We start from the raw sequence: 20704 nt of genomic DNA, 5'->3' as shown, positions 1-20704 counted from the left end.
TTGTCATTTTTGTTCAGGAAAGCATTTTAGCTCCAAAAAGACTGTTGTGTTTTTTTTTTCTCCAAACATAGCAGGTTTTCTATGTTTTTATTGTTGTGAAGCACTTTGTGACCTTCTGTCTATGAAAAGCGCTATATAAATAAAGTTTATCTTATCTTATCATTTCCCCACCAGGTCACTTTGTTTATGTGGACAGCTCAGTGGGTGAGTGGGGAGACACGTCTTTCCTGATTAGTGACGTTTTCCAGCCGTCCTCTAGAGGGTACTGTCTCACATTCTGGTACCACATGTTTGGCGACCACGTTGGGACCCTTAAAGTTTACATAAATGACAGGTCTGAAGAACATCAGCATCAAAAAGGAAGTTTAAATTAATTAACATACTCAGTGTGTTAATTTGTTTCCTGATTTATAGGAAAATGCATGCGGGTGGTGATGAAGAAGGCCTTCTGAAGTGGATAAAAACAGGAAATAAAGGAAACAAGTGGCAGCTGGCCTCTGTGAGAATTAAACATGAGGATGCATTCTGGGTAATTATAAGATTAATCAATTTTATTTAAAAAAAATAAAAAAAATTAGGATAATAAAATTAGTTTGTGCTTTAATTTGACATGGATTTTTCATTTTCTGCTTCTAATAGATTTTTTTTTATTGTTATAAATACTTGCACTACACACTGCATGCCTACATCAGCCGTAGAAAACAAATCATATGTATGGTAATTAGGCCATCTTCTATTAGGTTTTCTACAGCAGTGAGAAATTCTGTGAGCAGAAAGCCTTAACAGGACATAGACAATCATTCATGTCATTAACAGCATTTCCTTACAAATAAACACCTTTTCTAAAAACATTTCTCGCTAACAGATGTGCAATCTAAACGTGTGTCTCTTTCTTATTCCACAGTTTGTGTTTGTGTATCAGAGAGGGATGAATACAGGAGGAAATGTGGCTCTGGATGACATAACCATCCAGAACACTGAATGCTCCTCAGACCCGTCCATCGACCCTGTTGGTGATGATGGTAACCAAGCCTCTTTAGATACTTGAGTACTTAGCAAGATCCTTTTAGAAAAGTTTTAATCAACAAAACCTTTTGAAAATCTTTACATGTCAGCCTCAGCTGCTGGTGTTGATGACACCTCGGTTCCCTTTGTCTATAGATACAACCGCCGTTGGCCTTGCAGTTGGTCTGACTCTTCTTGCGGGATTCGTCATCGTCATCTTCATCTTTGTTCTGAATTGGAGGCGTATGAAAAAGTACAGAGTGATTTTATCCATAAAAAAAAAAAAACAAACTCTGCTTGATAATTGTGAGTAACACTATGTTTTTAATTGGCATCTAAGGAACCTCCCAACTATAATGAGTAATGAAGAGATGGACGGAAGCTCTGTTTTTGACCTCTCCAACAGCACGACAGATGTAAGGAAAGACAAACTGAAAATCCTTCAGCATTAATGTATCAAATTAATTTAATATTTGTTTCCTTTCAGGACCAACATGGACCTGAATCAGACTTTTCCTTCTTCAACAAACTTTATGATCCATCACCACAAACGAATGAAGACACTTTAACCTCATCTGATGCTTAAACTGAAAATCTCTCTTTTAAGATGCCAATCAAAAATATTAACTATGTTTTGCTTAGCTGGTTTTACTTGAAATTGTTGCCATTTTATTAGCGCAAGCTTATCATGTATTTGTGGAATTTTTTCTCACAAAACAATGTGATGGTAGGTCAAATAACAATTCTGATGCTCCTGCTTCCTGATAAGGAACAATTCTCTACAGGAAACTACTTTTCTAAACTGGGGTGTCTTTTAACAACTTTGATATCGTTAGTGCAATTTTGCCCAGTAACGCTAGCAGAATCAGATTTTCTATTTAAATACAGTTTAAGATGTGTTTTTTTTTTCATCCTTGCACAGGTTTACGCCAGGGGCACTTTATTGGTTTTAACCATAGGTTTTTAACACAAATTAACTGAGTAGGATGACATGAGCTACTGTTGCTCATGTTATCACTAAATGAGTAAGTTTGTAGTGGTTAGTTTTTTACAGTGGTGCTAAACTATAACTGCTGTCTGAAACGTCTGTATATGTTGGAGCAACGCAAACATCTATAATCCCTCAGGGTCTCAGCAGCAGCTAATGGAGCTGACAACAACACCTTGTCTCACCTGTAGATGTTCGAGTTGATAGATGTGACTGAGTGGGTCAATAATGGACCAGTTCCTGTGGAATTTCCAGCCAGGACCTTTAAGACAACAAAGTCTGGAAAATGTTATTCCCGTTGCAGAACATCACCCAGTGCTGCATCCAAACGGCAAGGTGACAGAGGGCAAACCACCAGCTACTTGTCATCCAGTTCCAGCACTCCAGACAAGGACTGCTATGATGCTCTCTAAACAGCACATCATTACAGCTCACTTCACTTTTTACTGATCCTGGATCCAGCTCTTACACTTCTGGTTCCCAACAATTCAGAGACCTAGTTATAAGAAATCCATCATAAAATGGTTTTAAAACACACAGTGAATCTGAAGCAGACTTAGTATGTTGTCAACAATTTAACAGAAATGGGTGCACATGTAAAAAGTGATGGAGAAACACAACTTTGCCTGATCAACCCTTTAAAAACAGGAAGAAAGCTGCCTGTGTGTATGTTGAGTGCTTAGAGATATTAATTCCACTGATTCCTCTTAGCTCCTTTTCATGGCCAAATAACACCAAGCATTTTGTTGCTGTGTTTCCTTTCCTGACATGCAGTTAATGAAACCCATCTCTCATGTGAATGCACCTAACAACATTGTGTAAATCCTGCTTTAATTTGCATCATGTTGCATTCATTTAGCAGATTCTTTTATCTAAAAGAACAAAGTGATTTACATGTTTTGGTACTTTGTTTGTGTGTCATTTAAATAAAATCAAATCAAACTTTATTTCTTGAGCACTTTTCATGCCATGGGCAACAAAAAGTGCTTTACAAGATAAAATCAAGTCACAAGAATTAAAACAAACAGTAGATAACACGACATTTAAAAACAATAAAGACACAAGCTCTTTCCACACATTATACACACACAAGGAAAGATAGCACCCCCCACCCACACATATACACACATTCCCCGAAATACATCATTCCCTGAATACTGTCTCTTTAACCGAACGCAGGTTAATAAAACAAATTAAACATTAATTATGTGATTTAAAAAAAAATATATATCACTTTAGCATTTAGCAGGTTTTGTGGTGTGTAGTATTTTAGTTGTTTTTTTGTTTGGGTTTTTTTTTGTTTTTTTTTCTGTGGGTTTCTTTGACTACTTTGTCTCTTTCTGGGATATGTATTAAATAATATAGAGGCGTAACAAAGGGGGAGAATAGCCTCTATACGTCAGACAAACCCTCCAAACCACGTGAGCCATGTTCCACGTCCTGCCTCACTGAATGAACTGAACACAACACACTGCTCCAGGAAGTGTGAAGACTTCACTGCACCAAAAGAACAATGGGAGTTAACGTGGAAACCATCAGACCCGGAGACGGTAAAGATATCTAATTATAAAATGGCTTTGGCTCAAAAACGGCTTTTCCTTAAATGGTATATTTATCCAATTTATGTCATTTTTTTTTCCCTTCAGGAAAGACTTTTCCGCAGAAAGGAAGTAATGTTGCTGTCCATTATGTTGGTGAGGCTCCTTTTATTTCTCTATTTGATTAATACATTTTTAATCTAAGACAGAGGCTTACACTGCCTCGAATAAAGAAGTTATATGGAGTCTAAAAGGTGATGAATAATGCCGCATTTTAGGAAATTCCTTGAGAGATTAATGGGAAATGTTGGGGCTAGTCGTCGCACGCCGACGCCAAGCTAACGTGACAGCTAGCATGCGCTTAGCTTAGCATAGAGGTAGAAAACACGGGGGCGGATAACCCGACTGCTTCAATAAATTCAAATGAAAAAAGGCCCACCCATGCTTCTTTAAAACAAATCCGTCATTATATACTCATGTTAACGCCAAATAATAGTGAAGCAAAGCCGAACTGGGGCTCTTTTTATTCACATTTTCTGTGCTAAGCTAACGATGCTAGCCATTTCCCGACAGCAGCTTTATGTTTAATAATGCAGATGTGTGTGTGCCTCGATACGCCATGCTCCTGATAATTTCAACATCTCTGGATGATTTTTGTTTGCTTGCTTCTGCTGAACAGGAACGCTTACAAATGGGAAGAAGTTTGACTCTTCCAGGGACCGAGGAGAGCCCTTCCAGTTCACACTGGGAGCCGGCGAAGTCATCCGTGGTTGGGACGACGGTGTAGCACAGGTACGGAGAACTGGAAAGCTGTCCCCAACACCAGTATTAAAAATATATCTTATACTGCATTAATCGATACGATTGTTGCTTTTTACCTATGTTGATTTAGGCAGCCATTAGCTAGGCCAAATGATATGATCCAGTTTATTAGTAAGATGGCTGGTCTGTCATGAACATGTCTCAGGAAAATGTCATTGTGTTTCATAGATCTCCTCTATTTAACATCTTAAGTAACACATTAAGAAAAAGTGAAAGAAAAGTTGAATCTTTGTGTTGATATGTAGATTGTTTACCCCTTCTTCTAGAAAGAATATTACTATTTCCCCCAACTTAAATAGTGTTTTCCATTTGGATAAACTCCACTGCATTTTATGTCTGATGTGCCTTTTATTTAGCTTATCAACCTTACAATACAATCGGCGTGGCCATTGTGGATTATTATCTGAAAAGTTGCATTTAATCAGCAAATTGACAACCACTGGGTTCAGCTAAGCAGATGCATTCAGTGTCATAAATCTGCCTGCTCAACAATTATACACTCCCATCTTCTGTGGTGTCATGATATGAACCTGATCCCTTCAGACATCTAGTTGATTTTCAGGCAAAGGGGTCAACATAAATATAAAAGCTCATTATGAGACTATCAAGGGTGTAGTTAAGTGTGAAGAGTTTTTTCTGTCATGAAGGTTGAAAGCCAGAGCCAGCTGGATACAGGGAGGGTTGACATGCTGCAGCAGCTGCTCTGGTGAAACTGGTCAAGTTGCACTTAACAGGACAGTTGTGATATATTGGTGTAAATGTGGCTTAATGAATTATTTTGGTAAACAGACCAGTTGTATGGTGAAAGCAGTTGTATGATGTTGGTGCAGATTGTACTTAGAGACTTTGTAACAGCTCGGAAAGTCAAGTTAGGTAATCATTTACACAAAATATGAGCTACAGAGTGGAGCAGGCTGCATTTCGCATTCAACCATCTAACAAATTATGGTGTGGGATGTTTTTACATTTTTTTTTTAAATTTTTTTTATGAAATCATAGAGTTATCCAACAAAAAAACAAACAAACATAAAAATCCTACTGTATTGAAGAAAAATTAAACTTGTCTTAGTGATATGAACTTGGTAATATACTAGTTCTTAACATTGTGCTCCTCTGAGAAACTACTTTTGTCTATATGTAGTGCTAGGTTCGATTTGATTTGGAAGTCAGAACTGGGAATAAGGTCATAACCAAGTTGAGGCCGTTCATGTAAACCAGGGGTGTCCAAAGTTGGTCCTCGAGGGGTACTGCCCTGCAGGTTTTTAATGTGTTTTTGCTTCAACACACCAGACTTCAATGAAATGGATCTAACAGCCTATGAGTTTCATTACAATGACTCTTTCATTTGAGTAAGGTGTGTCTGAGCAGGGATACATGGAAAACCTGCAGGATTGTGGTCCTGAAGCACTGGAGCAGGACATCCCTGATGTAGACAGTCGGAAAACCAATATTTGCAACAGTTCCTAATGTTAGAAGAGAGACTAAATCCAACACTTTTATTCTGCGTTTTGAACATGCTCACATTTTGTAAGTTTAATGTCTGTGTAGAAGTTACAAACACTACTTTATGTACATTTAGACATAAATGTATGTTTACTCTTGCTTTCACTCAGTGTTGTTTTGTTGGTAAGCCGTCTTGAGAAGGTACCTCAGGGTAGGTGGGTCTGCCCTAACTTCCCAAGTCAGATTTGTGACTTCAGGAGAGATTCACGTTGTATTTACGACTGGCAACTTGGAAAATCCAACCTTCAAATATTAATCGAATGCTGCATAAAACCTCTCATAAAATTTACCACAATATTTATAATTAGTCTATAACCAAAGGATTTATAGTATCCACTGTGTTTGCTGCATATTGAAGGAAATTATGAATGGAAATCAAGAATCTATTGGCCTTCGCAGCATTAATCATTGACCTGTTTTTGTGTATTTGTAATCGATCAGCTACTAAATATAAGATACAGTTTCAACATCTCTAACTTTTGTGTTTGCTGCCACCATAGATGAGCCTCGGCCAAGTGGCAAGGTTGACTTGCTCTCCAGACTACGCCTATGGCAGCAGAGGATACCCACCCATCATCCCTGCAAACTCCACCCTCGTCTTTGAGGTGGAGCTCCTGAAATGCTGAGTTTAAAGTGAAAGCTACTTCCCTGAGTTCTTTTTTCCCCTCTCATTCATCCCACATCTGTCACAGAATTATGATTAAAAGTGCCATCAAAAGTATAACAATTGCTTTAAACACAAGGCTTTAATGTTGGTTTAATTGGCAAAGTGACAAATGATTAAGAGCATTTTGATGGCAGCTATAATGTTGAAGTAATGCTCAGGCCTGTGGATATAAAAAGAAAGAATGTGTGTGTGTGGGGGGGGAGTTAGTTTAGCCACACTAACAGCTGCTGGCTGTACCATCATATTTAGAACGTCAGTATTTTGAAATTAGTTTCTTTCAGTAAGAAATGAGTCCCAAACAAAATTTCAATTGAATCTTGTAACAATCACCTAGGTTTCAAAATGTAGAATTTAACCTCGATATTTAATGCCATTTTTTTTTCCCAAAATTGTTTCCAATAAGCAGTTTTCCATTCACTGCAGGTCTCCACCTGAAACAGAATTTATTTATGAATATATGAAATCCTACATTTTTACAGTTTTTCCTCATAAGGTACATAAGAAATGAGAGCAACAAAAAAAAGAAATCTTTGAAAGACAGAACAAGTGGCACTAAACACACGTCGATAAGTCTTCTCAGTGATTCTCACTTTTTCACAAGTGTTTATTCCAGTGTTTTAAAAGTAGTGTGGTAGTGGTTATTAATGTTAAATGCACATGTATCACCTTTAGTGAAATATTTCCCTGCGTACATTTTTGCTCTGCTGTAGATGCATGTAGATCACATATTCAAACAATGAGGCAATGAAAATGTTTGTATGAAAACAATCGTTGAATTGTGATTGAATAAATTTTTCACTATCTTTTGTTGTCATTTTAAGTTTTAAGACCAGAATTTGACACCTTGATTCCTTAACCTCTGTTAAGTCACTAATTCGTGCTTTTAGACCTGAAGTGTCCTTGTGCTGTCATGTAACAATGAACCCTCACCTCCTTTTTCCTTTTTTTTTTTTCCCTACATTGTAATATCCATTAAGAGCCTTATGTTATTGCAGTCTTACATTAAAACCTGAATACTGCATAAATGCTTTTGTGAGTTTTGTTCCCTGAATTATTTGTCAGAAGAAGAATGGAGCTTAGTCAGTTTTTTTTCCTTTAGTCTGGATCCTGAAGATTGCATATTTTGTCTTTTGAAATGCAGCCAGTCAACATGGAATCACTATTCAATATTTAGATTTGTCACTCATTTAAGCAAAATCTATAAAGAAAATTATCTTGAAGTATGCTTATTTTATTTAAAACTTATAGATGCTAGATTTTTTTTCTTTTTAGAATAATTTTTTATTTCAGTTTTGTTGGGTGGTTTTTTGTTTTTTTTTAGAATAACGATACTCTGAGAATTGGGATTGTTTTCCAGTTAGTAGCGAAAGATATCGAGTAACGCCAAGTCACCGCAAAATAGTGAAATTATAGTTAATAGTTTTATAATGTAATTTGGAATGTGATATATGAACACCCTCGGTGTCTGCTAACTTGGTCTAGTTAACAATTTGTTGTCTTGCTTCAATGGTTGTAATAATTACGTTTACCCCTGAACGCAACGTTTTCTCTGGTCCGCGTGCTCAACATCTCGCTTCAGAAAACGGTCCAGTCGCACACAAAGGTTGCGGACATTTTAAAGTTCAAAATAGGTTTTAACCTATAATGAGACATTTCTGTCTTTGAGAGTATTTAGCTTTGCCTAATTCGTGTGTCTCCTTTTAAAATTATTTTCATACGGTTTTTGTTTTCTTTTCTTTTTTTTCTTTTTTTTTAATTAACTCTACAATAGTAAGGAATCCTGTTTGTTTATGGCGCAAACCCACTCTTCCTGTACTTGCGCCACTTTACGGTTTTGTTTGCTCTCTGGGGCTCAGTGGAAGGATGGCGACGACCAAGACAGTGCATATCCTCACAGGTCTGGTCTTTGCTCTTCAGTTTCACACAAGTTTCATGGAGCTTCGATCTGCTATTGGTAAGTATATTAAATTTAGCCAAATGCACACAGAGCTATATAGATGTTATATTGTTATTGCTTCTATATGACTCTAGTTTGCTCCTTTAGTTAAATCTTCAGTGTTGTCATTCACAGTATTTTTCATAAACTACCCAATAAATGTTACACTTTATTTTATATCAACATTTTCACCTGGAATCTAAGTTCCTGGGATAATTAGATAAAAATTGATGCTTAAAATGGCAAAGATGGCATTTTTCTCTTTCGTGCATAAATAATATATGAAATTTTTAAAGAATGGCATGTGGCCACAGCAGTTCAACTTTTAGTGTCCACTAAATGGATAAAGGATCATTGCAGTTAATCAACTGCTTTAAGGAGGCTATTTTGTGTGTATATCACTTTTTAAGTTTCCATTCCATTTGCATTTTGATTTACTTCTTAGAGACTAATCAGAGGTCTTATTGGATACAGGTATGATGCTGGTACTTATTAGCTGTGTCATTTTTACATTTTTACAACACCCACTGCTGCCTGGCTTCATACTGTATGCTTGGTCCTGGAGCTGCTGGTGTGAAGAATGTGAAGCATGCTTTCACCCTCCTCTGTGAAGGGAAAAGATGGGACATGCAGTTGTCAGTGGTGGGAAGGAATGACCACACATGTTTACTACATGGCACTTGCTAAGGAACTGTTTACATCCTGTTGAACTAATTGATGCCAGTTTTTAAATTCGTTAAGCCTTCCCTTCTTTATTTTTAATTTTTTCATTATTTACATGTACAGTTCATTTTTCTGTCTGAGTTTAAAGTTGCTTTAAATTTGTCTAAATAATCCGTATGCCATGTTCTGGCTTCTTCAAGCTCAGTCCAGTAACAGTCGGTCTCCAGTTCTGCAGGTACGCCTATTATTCAGCAGATTCTTACTTCATGAAAGTTATGTATTTAAATTAAAGTATACTGGAAATGTCTCCAAGTGTAACCCATACAATTCAACAGGACTGCAGGATGAGGATTATTTCAAAGCTATATTTGTCTGTATTTAAGTTACATTCTTAGTTTGTTTTTACAGCACGCAGTTCAATTTCTACATTCTCTTTAATGGCCGTTAAGGAAAAATATGTGATCACAAACACAATTTGTCTCCCTCAGAGAGAAGGTCTCATGTCAGTGCAAAGCATAACCAGACCACAGAGCAGAGGTGGGCATTTGGGTCCAGTGGGGTCCCTGACTGGGCTGCACATAAAAGGAGCCACTACAGAGAAAAGCACCAACCAGAGGAGTCAGATCCAGCTCTGCTGATGGAGGAGAGACATGATAATTCCACACAGATTGTCGTAAGATAATTCTGCACATGGTATTTAAAGTGAAACTACATTTAAGCAGTATAAATGATTGTTTTTCTTTAAAAACAATGAAACAGTAATTTTCTCTTCTGTAAGTGAGAGTGGACTAAATATACTGCAGATGTATTTACTACGAGAGATGTACATATGAAGAAGAAACATTATTAAGCACAAAAATATATTTCATTTTTATTAATGATATTGCAGGACATTGATCATGTCTATTATACATCTAAAATCTACGGTCCCGGAGATACAGCTGGTAAAGAGCTGTGGGTGAGTGCCGATGAGATGGAGGGGGGACAATGGAAGGTCCTCAGCTTCTTGTCCAACACACACAGACAAGCAGAGGTAAAACACTGATATGTGTAGAAAAATAGAACAGCTAGGAAATGACAAAAAGTTCACAACTTTCTGCTATTAAGATCATATACTTAAAACTTTAAAATAAAAGATGGGCGTAACCTGTTATTTTGAGCCTTAACCAGCAGGGGGCGACAACTCTGCAGGTAGAATGAATATATCGATATAGAAAAAAAAAAACTCTTGAAAAATTACAATTCAACTGTTTTTTATTACCCTAGTTTATATTTACCTTAGTTGATATTTTCCTAAATGTGGTGGTTCCTGTTCCTAGCATGAAGTTATGTTGTTTTATGTACATTATACCATATTGAATTAGAGACTGTAGTGGGGTATGGTCAAGAGTGGCCCTACTGAATGGTTGACATTGTGAGTACTAAGAGATTTTTCCAAAGGACAATCCTTGCTTTTGATTTCAGTTTAAAGAAGAAAAATGAATGTATTTCACAATGGATCTGTCCGTTATTCATTTCCTGTTCAGTCTAAGAGGGGTTGGGCTATTTGAATTTGTGATTGAAATGAGCATTTCTTAATGGAGAAAAATGTATTTTGCACACACAATGTATCTAATATCAACCTAAAAGTCTGTCAAATGTTCTATAAATCCAATGGGTTGTATATATTTGTTTCTGTGTAGTGAACTGTAACACGCACACACACGTCATGTTGGATTTAACATAATGAAAGATAAGAGAAAAATCAGCATTTTTAATCTGGTGTTGCATCAGAAATATCCCTTTCTGTTTTCAGAGAGTGAATTTATCCTTCAGCTTTCCTTTCTATGGTCATCCACTGAAAGAAATCACAGTTGCAACTGGAGGTGAGAGTTTTACTTCGGTAATCTTCTTCTCCATTCACCATAATGCCGACATCATGGAGAATTGTACAGGTCTGTGTCGACAACATCTGCATGTTTTATTCTTCCAGGATTCATCTACACCGGAGATATAATCCACAGGATGCTCACGGCCACTCAGTACATTGCTCCTCTAATGGCTAATTTTGACCCAAGCCTGTCCAAGAATTCCACTGTGTTATGCTTTGATAATGGTAGGTGAAATTAAGACTAATGAAAATGTTACTGTTTGCCTTCTAAGACTTCATTTTGTGTTTGTGTCTTCCCTTGAGGAACTGCAATGGTGATTCAGTGGAACAACGTCCACCTCCAGGACAACATCAGTCTGGGAACTTTTACTTTCCAGGCTGTTTTGCACAGTGATGGACGCATCATCTTTGCTTACAAAGAAGTGAGTTTCTTTGTTTTTGTACTTTCAGTGTAAACGTGAATGGTTTTGATACAGTTTTTCTTATTTTAGATTCCTGTTGATATCAGCAGCATCAGTTCAGAAAATCATCCTGTCAAAGTGGGCTTGGCTGATGCTTTTGTGGTGCTTCATAAAATAGAGCAGATTCCCAGTAAGCTGTTTAAAACATTTCATTTAGATTTTACTACATGTTTAGCAGCTCGCTTCACACTTTTGACATATAACATTTACACCTTTCTTTTCCGGCATGCTAAAGATGTTCGGCGAAGAACCATCTATGAGTATCATAAAGTGGACATCCTTAAGTCAAAAATCTCAAGTTCTACAGCGATTGAAATTCTTCCTCTGCCTAGTAAGTTATATTTACCGAATAGTTGGATAAAGACTAAAGCCTTGTGAAGTATACAGAAAAACAACATAGTCAGCTCTGTGATTTAGTCCTGCTAAAATATATTCCAGTTTCATTTAATGTTCTCTTCCTCCTCACTGTTTTCTGTATTCTCAGCATGTCTGCAGTTCTCCAGCTGTGGCCCATGTGTTACTTCTCAAATTGGCTTTAACTGCAGCTGGTGCAGTCGACTACAAAGGTAAACAGGAAAAACACTCATAGTTCTCCAGAGGAAAGATACTTCAAGACATTTAAGTGTCTTCACAGAATTTCTCCAGCTTGTATGACAAAGCTTATAAAAACAAATGGATCCTTATTATTGATGAAAGTATGGGCACTGCATGCAGAAAGATAGATGGTAGTAGAGGAGTGACAGCCATAAAAATACCTCCCATCAACCATGAAGCACGGTGGTGGAGGAGCGATGGTTTGGGATTTTTCTTTGCAGCCACAGGACCACGACACCTCGCTGTTGTGGAGTTGACCCTGAACTCTTTTGCATGCCAATTCAGTCAAATGTGAAGTTGTGTGTCGACATACAATGACTGACTGAAAGTGGGTCATGAAAAAGAACAGTGGTTCCAAACACGCCAGTAATTGCTAGATATTTGGCTGTTTATGTTACTGCCAATAGAAAAAAGTGATAAGCTCACCTGATCCAAAATGTTGTTCGGTCAGTAGTTCAGATTTCTACATCACACTGCCAGCTCAAAGAAGCAAATTCCAGCTTTATCTCTTTTTATTTTCAATTTGAATCATGCGTCATTCACAGCAACTCAAATGTAAAACTTGTCTCTTTTTTTTTTTTTTTTTGCTTCATTGTTTAGGTCAAATTCTCCTTATGAGCTGTTAGTAATGAGGTACTTTAATACTTTATGTCCAGACTAGGAAATTCAACCTTTACTTGACACACTGTGATCCTTTTTTCCATCGGAAGTAGAAAAATCCATTCTAAGAGTCACCAAAGAATCACTGGAAACACAAACTCAGATTTGCAACCAATATTAATATTAGCTGGTAAAATCTAACTAAATTTCAGGACTTGTTGAGCTGAAATGGCATGAATGAATTATTATTCATGATGGGCTGTTTACTCTATTTTAAGTCCTGCTGGTTAACCAGATAAGGGAAATCTATTTCAGAATAACATTCACACTAACAAAAAAAGCATGAGAAAATGTTTTTTGTTTTTGTTTTTTTTTCTTTTCCTTTAGACTATAATAAAGAGGATCAATGTTTTTCAACAAGAGGTTGCAATAGGAGTTACCAGTATAGTAACAGAAAAATTATAAAAATTTTGAAAAAATAATTGGATAACAGACACTAACTTGCAGCATTGCATGTCTGAACCAAATGTTAAAGATGGTCCAGTAGGTTTACTTAAATAATCTTTTAAAGATCATTATAGTCACAGAGAAACTCGCTTTACCAAGGCGAAAAACTCCTCATTAACGCTATAAAACCACCAGTGCTCTTCTTTCTGCTATTAGCTCTCAGGCTACCTGCTGCTTGCTCTCATAGTGAAATAATGTCTTCAGATATTAAGTTTTGTGCCCATTTTACTTTGAGGTTAAGCTACAAGGTACATCTCAGGTAAGACCCAGTTGTGGAGCAGAGAGGTGGTGTGGATTCTGGTGCTCACTCCACACCCTATCATGAGTTGCAAAAATAAAAGCTATAAATTCATGGATGTAAAACGAATAGTTGTAATGTCTCGTCAATTCTCAGATTGTCATCAGTTGGAAGAGATACTTGTTTTTGTTAGTTTTACATGACTGTAAGTAGCACTCTTCTATCTTCGTGTACTTAGAGGAATTTAAAAAATGTTTCTTTTTGTAAACAATGTTGCACACGGGGCATGGTGGCAGAACTCCTATATAAAAGGTTCATCATGCCCCAAAACGTTATAGCTTGTGGAAGTGAAGGGCACGTATCATGTCACCAACTATGTGACTTGTTGTATCATTTGAGCCTCTAAACTGCCAGCAGAGACTTCTGAAAGATGGATGGTTGTAGAGAAGTTAAAGCCACAGAAACACCTCAGATAATGTATTCTTTGTGTTCAGCAAAAGTTGGCTAAACGTCTTTTAACATAAAATAATTAGTCAGTAAATGACTTCAGCATGCACATTTCAGTGGGCTGTTTGTGTAGCGATGTTACAGTGATAACCATTACTTCCTTTCTCAGATGCTCCAGTGGCTTTGATCGTAACCGGCAGGACTGGGTTGATCTCGGCTGCCCAGAGGAGGTTCTCCTTATTTTTGCCTTTTCGTAAACAGAAAGTTAAACCGAGTCCAACCTTTGCTGCACATGTATCCATCTGAACAGAGGAGCTGACTTTTTACTCCTTTTTTGGTTTCCCAGAGACGGGGTCCGCAGTGTCTCCAGATGGCAGATGTCACAAACAGCACATCACTCCACTTGACTCGCACAACCCCTTCTGTTGCAGCCACCTCAAAGCCACAGAGGACCTCAGATGTGACCCCATCACCTGCCAGCAAGACAACCAGTGTCACCCATCCTGCTTCACACAGCAGCACTAGTCAGAAAAACAAACCAAGTGCACAGCAACCAACCAGCCAGTCTGCAGATGGTAAACATAAATGCTTATTGATTGAATCTGTTAATGCCTGATTAATAAAAATACATTCAGCTATTTATGTTTTCCTTAAAAGTACATTATTCGCAAACTCTTGAATTGATAGTATATTGATGTTATATAGCAAGCTTAATTTTATCATATAGTTTAAATAAATTTAAGCCTCATTTCATAACAGGCTACAATTCAGGACAGTTATCACCCGATAAAGTCACGCTGGTTGCATATTAGCCGCCCGAGTGTATTCTGTAAGCTCTGACTGGGTTGAGTGGTCAGCTATTTCCCAGTCCTCTGTGAGCTCATTGCTGAGCATATACAGCACTATGTTAAATACTGCACAGCATCCTCAGTTGCTGAGGATTAATGTGATATGTGTACATCGCTCGGATTATAGGGGGGACTGTCATTTGACTACAGTAGTTTGTTCGTTAGCTCAAAGGTATCCAATAGGGCTGTGACGATATGCTTTTGTCCCGATTCGATTCGATCCCGATTTTTTGGGTGCCGATTCGATTTAAAATGCGATTCTCACAATTTTTTGATATAATTGATGTTTGTAAATTAAAAACAAAATAAATGTATGAAACTTTTCTTCTCATCATTTTACTCGATTTTAATGAGGAAAAAAGTAAAGACGGTAGCCAGACCATTATTCTGCTGCTATAATGCCCAAGAAGACAAGTTAGAAGATAAAGAAAAACAATAAAAATGACAAAAATTTTATAATTGATTATTTTTATTTAGTTGGGGGGGGGAATCGATTTTTTTTTAACAGAGAAATCAATTTTAAAATTGTAAAGCAAAAAAAATCCCGACTTTCAATTTGATTTTCCCACCTCTAGTATCCAAAGCCTTACTTACTCTTGTTATCACAAAAATGTAATTACTTCCTGGATTTTATGCTACTTTAGCTGTTTTGATACAAGAAGATATGTGTATTAAACCTCCCCTAAAGATGACATCAAATACAGTGTCTCAATCAAACTCAAAGAATTTGGATCTTCTCGTAAATAAAACTGTTCTTGTGACTTAACTTTTTTTTTTTTTAATCATTTAAATGCAGTTTGTTTTGTTTTTGTTTCCTAGATGATACAGCCATCTCTTTCCACATAAATGAAGCACGTAAGTCGTTCAATAATCACAGATTTTATTTGTGGTCTGTGATATTTTTACATCAGCGTGTATGTCTGACCCTGAAACTAGTCACAGCCACTGAGGATAAAGGTGTTTATGTTTGAGAGAGACGTCTGTTCTCACCTCTTTACAGCAGGTATTGAGGGAAGCAAAGGGGAAAGTGATGTGGGGCTGCAGATTGGTCTCCTGGCAGGACTCGTTATGGTGATGGTAGTCATGGCAGCAGCTATCATTATGTCCATCTATATGTACAGTCACCCCACCTCCAGTGTCAGTCTCTTTTTCATGGAGGTGAGTATGTCCTGACTTCATTACGGTGTTCATAAAGAAACTGGAAGGAAGAAAGTTATATGTGTACGTTTAGAAACAAAAAAAAAAAAAAAGTAATGTTTGGAGTTCCAAAAGAGCGTTTAGCTTTTAGGAATGACCAAGACCTTATGGATGGTGCTGTGGTTTGTTGAGTCATTGTTAGAACAGGTCCACCAGAAATGCCAAATTAATATTTTTTAATCCATTTCAACTTAATCAGGAATCATGAACTGCTCTAAACAGCAGCCTTACAATACTAAATACTTGAAACACCCGTTGCCCAGAAACAATGGGGAAGCAACAGAAGGTGACAAACGATTTTCAGGTTGATCATCATAGTTTTACAAGACCATGAAAAGATTTGGAGAAAATGGTTTTATTTGTACAAAGGGCACATTCACATCAGCCTTTTTGATTCGAATCGTAAGTACGCCAAACACATTCCGATTCGGATTAAAGAAGTGGACTCCTCCCCTACAAGTGAGCTGTGCCACCAATCAGCCCGATAGGGGACTCAACTCAGTTGTAGGAGCCAAACCATTAGAATAGCATATCCCCATTCTCACCAAAGGTGGCGCTGCGCTAGTATTTAGCAAAAGAGAGGAAAAGACCTGGGAGAAGAAGAAAACTTTATTTCCTCCACTTGTGAGCTAAACATGAAGCACGATGCTATCGCTGTATTGTTTTTGTTTTTGTTTTTTTATTTTGTCTTATGCAAGTATACTGCAGAAATACACTGCAACAATGGCCGCAGTATGAACAACAGACGTGGCAGAGGACCTTTAACACCATCGCTACCCACAATTCAACAGTACAGCAAATGCAGGAAGTAATTTTTTTTGTTCGCTTTAGTTCCCTTCTTTGATCTGAATCAGAATTTGTTTGGCACATTAGCATTTCTCCAAACAAAGTGGACTTTCCGAGCAAACGGACTAGGATTCGAATCGAAAAGGCTGATGTGAATGTGCTCTAAGAACCACTGAAAGACACTTCCTGAAAGATCCATTTGTCATGGTCAAATTTTCTGTGTCCTCATCTGTTTAACAGCTGAGCTTTCCAAACATTTAACAACAAGTCATGGTCCAAAGAAATCATGTGGTCCGATGATGTCAGAACTTTTTGACTACAATCACAATTTTTTTTTTAGGTTGGGAGAAAAAAAGAAAACAGCAGTGGAATAATCCAAACAACAAAAACAAAAAAATACCAAGAGGAAGAAGAAGAAAAAAATGTCTAGAAAGGAAAACAAGACTAAAGACTCGGCTGGCCACAAAAATCATTTACAATTTGTTATTTGTCTCAAAGATGCTAAGTTTTACTAGTTCTGATGTTTTGTGTAAAAGGTTTAAATGAGCATTGAGTCAGATTTATTTTGTCAGTGTTGCAAATGAAGGGTCCATAAAACAAAAAGAATGTAAGAGCAGGTTTAGATTACATTACAAAATAAATTAAAGAAGGATAAAAAGATCCTCCCCTGAAATTACTCAGAAAGAAAACTGTCTTCTCAAAATGTTAAATTCTACTTGACCTGTCCAAATTAATCCGCCTTAACTTCCCACAGCGACGCCCCACCCACTGGCCAATCCTGAAGTTCAGGCGGGGCTCTGGTCGACCTTCGTACGCTGAGGTGGAGGTTCCCGGTCAGGACAGAGATGGCACAGTTGTCATTGACCTCAAACAGTCCTTCGGTATGTCAGATAGGAGGGAGAGTGAACAGAAGGAAGGCTTCATCGTTCCTGACCAAAGGGAATGCTTCCTCAGTTCTGAAAGCTCCTGACCAAAACATCATGTCCCATGAGGCTTTGGGGCAGAGCTGCCTCTCCACATGAATCCTGTTTTGTTTTGTTTTTTATTATTTAGCTGAAGCACAAGTTCACTTTATGGACAGAGTCTGAGCTTTTTGGAGACACAAAAGCATCATCCTTCCATGAGGAAACTGGAACAGGATATGATTTGGACTTCCTGTTTGCATTGGCTTGGTGAGCCAAAGCTGTGTTACATAAAGGAAAATGACCGTTTTTATTCTGCTAAGGTCATTTGCTGTGTTTACTCCAGGGTCACAGAGATCACAAGGTGATGTTGCCAAATGTTTCCAAACTATCCCTCTCAAAGATGTGCTTTATTTTCCAGCGCCATCCCTCCCACACGTTCTTCACAAAGAGGAATGTCATATTTGGGTGTCATTTCCTCATCTGAAAAAATACAAACCAAATTCCTCATCCCCAACACCCACCTTCATCTGACAGCCAACAGGGTGGGCAGTGTTTTCAACCCAATCTCACAGAGAAACATAACAACACTCCAACTTACATTTTTGTCTTTATTTTCTATTTAAAAGGCAGAAAACATTTATGCTTGCATTGCTGTACACAACTTACAGAACCACAGTATAGATTACCCATATTTTTATTTAGTAATCATTTTAAACATAATGGTTTTACATAGTAACATGATCCAACTGCTCCTTTATTCGCTCACACTACATGACTTTCATTGTTTGATCAGTGTGTAACCTGCATTAGGAGGTCGCATTCTGCAGGATTTATCATTTCTGACTAAATTCTGATTTGTCAAACTATTTTTTTTTTTTTTCTCAATCTTGCACTTTCAGTTGTCACACATACAAAATTCTCTCATCAGCATAATATGACACTAGGGCTGGGCGATATGACCAAAATGTCATATCCCAATATCGCTCATTTTGTATCCCCATAACGATATACATAACGGATATAAAATTATTTGTGTTATTTTGTGTCAGTCATCAGTTATTTGTCAGATGTGCTTGACAACGGCAGCAGTGATCTCCTTCCATCTGGGCCATCTGGAGCTGTATGGCGTTTCACGGGTAAATGCCTGTTGCAGTGTTTGCCACCACCACTAGACGCTGCTTTTGCAGCTTTTGCTCGTTGACTATTCTTTATTCTGTATTCTTTGTCCTGATTCTTGCGCAGGAGATAAAAATGAGTTAGCTGTGTCGGAGTCCATTGTTGGGACTGTGAGCTAGTCTTGTCAGTTCCACGTCGGTCTTTTTATATCCAAACCGCATCCATGCAACTTAAATTTCCCCTTTTTTATGAACAAGCTCATCAGTTTTGATAGGCAAGTCACCTTTTAGTGAATTATCCTGCTCTGAAACACGTCTGCTACTGTCTTCCTCCATGTTTGTTTTTATGTTGCAGTGTGCATGCCGTAAAACACATCTTGATGTAAAATACTGTAGTAAAGCACCTTATCGTGGTGTAAACGATAGAGCCTCAGATGACATTTTCTATCATCCAAACGATATATATCGTCACATCGCCCAGCCCTACATGACACATGTTACTACTTCCATCTAATGTATTTTGCTCACCTGGTTGAACTGTTGGCTTCTCTCCACACCTTTTCTTTTGAGTCTGCCACATGTTGCTTGCAGAAAACAAAGAGGTGTTCTCACCATTTTTTAAACCAAATTCTGCTCAGTCTACTGAGTTTGGCATTTCCTCACTATGCTCTATTTCATGATCTGTTTATTGGCGACCTTTTATAAATGTTTCCACCCATCATGTCACTTATTCTCTCATTGACTGTAGCTTCCTACTAACCAACCTCTACCTACAGCATTTGCCTCAGAATATCAAGATTCAAGAGTTTTTCTTGTGATCAATCAGATACAATAAACAGTGAAATTTCAACCCTGAATTACTCCTGAACTATGCATATTTTATAACAGTAGAAGGTTAAAAAGTAAAAATTAAATACACCAGTATCATAAAATACTGAAAATATAATTATTCTGTAAATATACATAAAAAGATATACAAAGCAAAGTAAATCTAGTAAGTAGACAAATAAATAATAAACAATAGCCAACAAAAAAGAAAAAACAAACAAAAAGAAGCAACTAGAACATTTGAACAGAGACTGGGATGTCATTAATCCAGTCCTGCTGACATTAGCATGGCTGATTGCTGACAAAACCACAGATATGATGGAGACCTCCTTTGTCTGTCAGGTAAAAAATTGGGCAGAAAATCTCAGAATGAATTTGGCTTAAACCAAACACACCAGTCAGACTATTAAATAATGAACAGGTACTCTGAGTACTACGACCCTTCTTGCAAATCTGCCTCTCAACAACTGCATGAACTTTATTTGACCACCTGTCTAAACTACGTCGAACGTCATCAGAAACAACATGACGGCAACACTCCCATGCAGGAGCTGCCTCCCCAATCCACAGAGACACTATCTGGAAGGATCAATGACTAACATTTGTTAGGGTGGGATCTGCCCCAAAGGATGGACTCAAGTGGGTAACGTCCCACTTTCTGAGGTGGTTTCTAGTAACAGACATTCCACGGCACCCCTAGAAGTACAGAAGATGCTCATCCCCTGACTGGTCCGAGCTGCTTCGACAGCATATGCTGAGAATTAGACATGATCACAATGTTTTGGCTGATTGGTGTTCATGTGATTTAATTGTGTACATAGTTTAAGTTGCAGGTTTTATTTAGTAGCTGCTAAAGCTACTGCCGTTAAATGTATTTCCAGTTATATCTGTGAAGTTTTATTAAGCAACTTTAACAGATAAATGGTGTTAAATCTATAAAAATATTCTGATTAAAATCATTTTTGTACACTTGCTGTATCAATGTAATCATTTGATTGTTCTTGCATGTAACAAACCAAAGATCTTTGTTACTTTTATGAGCTTGATTGTGGGGATAAATTCCCCATAACATTTAGTCAACAATGTGAAAAACGGCAGGATTGATCTGCTGTTCACTTCTGATTGGACAACACAACAATCTGTTCTGTGCATTGAACCGATGACTGCATAAAATACAAAGTATTAA

General features: G+C 37.5%; 2 protein-coding genes and 1 long non-coding RNA gene across 3 annotated transcripts; all 3 read left to right on the top strand.

Annotated features, from left to right (window-relative positions):
* The first annotated feature begins 413 nt into the window (after positions 1–413).
* LOC306758798 lies at positions 414–1246 on the top strand. Its single transcript, XR_013771401.1, has 3 exons — positions 414–529; positions 905–1022; positions 1162–1246. It is a non-coding gene; the product is annotated as an uncharacterized lncRNA (long non-coding RNA).
* Positions 1247–3442: 2196 nt separating this feature from the next.
* Positions 3443–7537, top strand: LOC306758186 (uncharacterized protein). Its single transcript, XM_079243415.1, has 4 exons — positions 3443–3543; positions 3640–3687; positions 4211–4323; positions 6357–7537. Exons 1-4 carry the CDS (start codon positions 3507–3509, stop codon positions 6480–6482), a joined length of 324 nt encoding a protein of 107 aa, XP_079099541.1. The 5' UTR covers positions 3443–3506; the 3' UTR covers positions 6483–7537.
* An 849-nt stretch (positions 7538–8386) lies between these two features.
* plxdc2a (plexin domain containing 2a) lies at positions 8387–17640 on the top strand (the record flags this gene model as incomplete). Its single annotated transcript, XM_079243778.1, has 13 exons — positions 8387–8477; positions 9611–9795; positions 10012–10155; positions 10918–10987; positions 11095–11217; positions 11296–11414; positions 11484–11583; positions 11689–11784; positions 11938–12019; positions 14009–14069; positions 14186–14414; positions 15688–15845; positions 17425–17640. The coding sequence occupies 13 exons, from the start codon at positions 8387–8389 to the stop codon at positions 17638–17640; spliced, it is 1674 nt and encodes a 557-aa protein (XP_079099904.1).
* Positions 17641–20704: the final 3064 nt, after the last annotated feature.

The sequence above is a fragment of the Telmatherina bonti genome, assembly GCF_933228915.1.
Source record: "Telmatherina bonti genome assembly, chromosome: 7".
NCBI classification, from domain to species: Eukaryota; Metazoa; Chordata; class Actinopteri; order Atheriniformes; family Telmatherinidae; genus Telmatherina; species Telmatherina bonti.
The sequence above is the reverse complement of the archived record's forward strand: the minus strand, read 5'-3'. Positions and strand labels throughout refer to the sequence as shown.

Excerpts from the sequence above, each read along its gene's own strand:
- LOC306758186 (XM_079243415.1), top strand. The coding sequence starts at position 3,507 with ATGGGAGTTAACGTGGAAACCATCAGACCCGGAGACG. Across the intron at positions 3,544-3,639 it reads AACCATCAGACCCGGAGACG|GAAAGACTTTTCCGCAGAAA; the intron begins GTAAAGATATCT and ends TTTTCCCTTCAG. Across the intron at positions 3,688-4,210 it reads TGTTGCTGTCCATTATGTTG|GAACGCTTACAAATGGGAAG; the intron begins GTGAGGCTCCTT and ends TCTGCTGAACAG.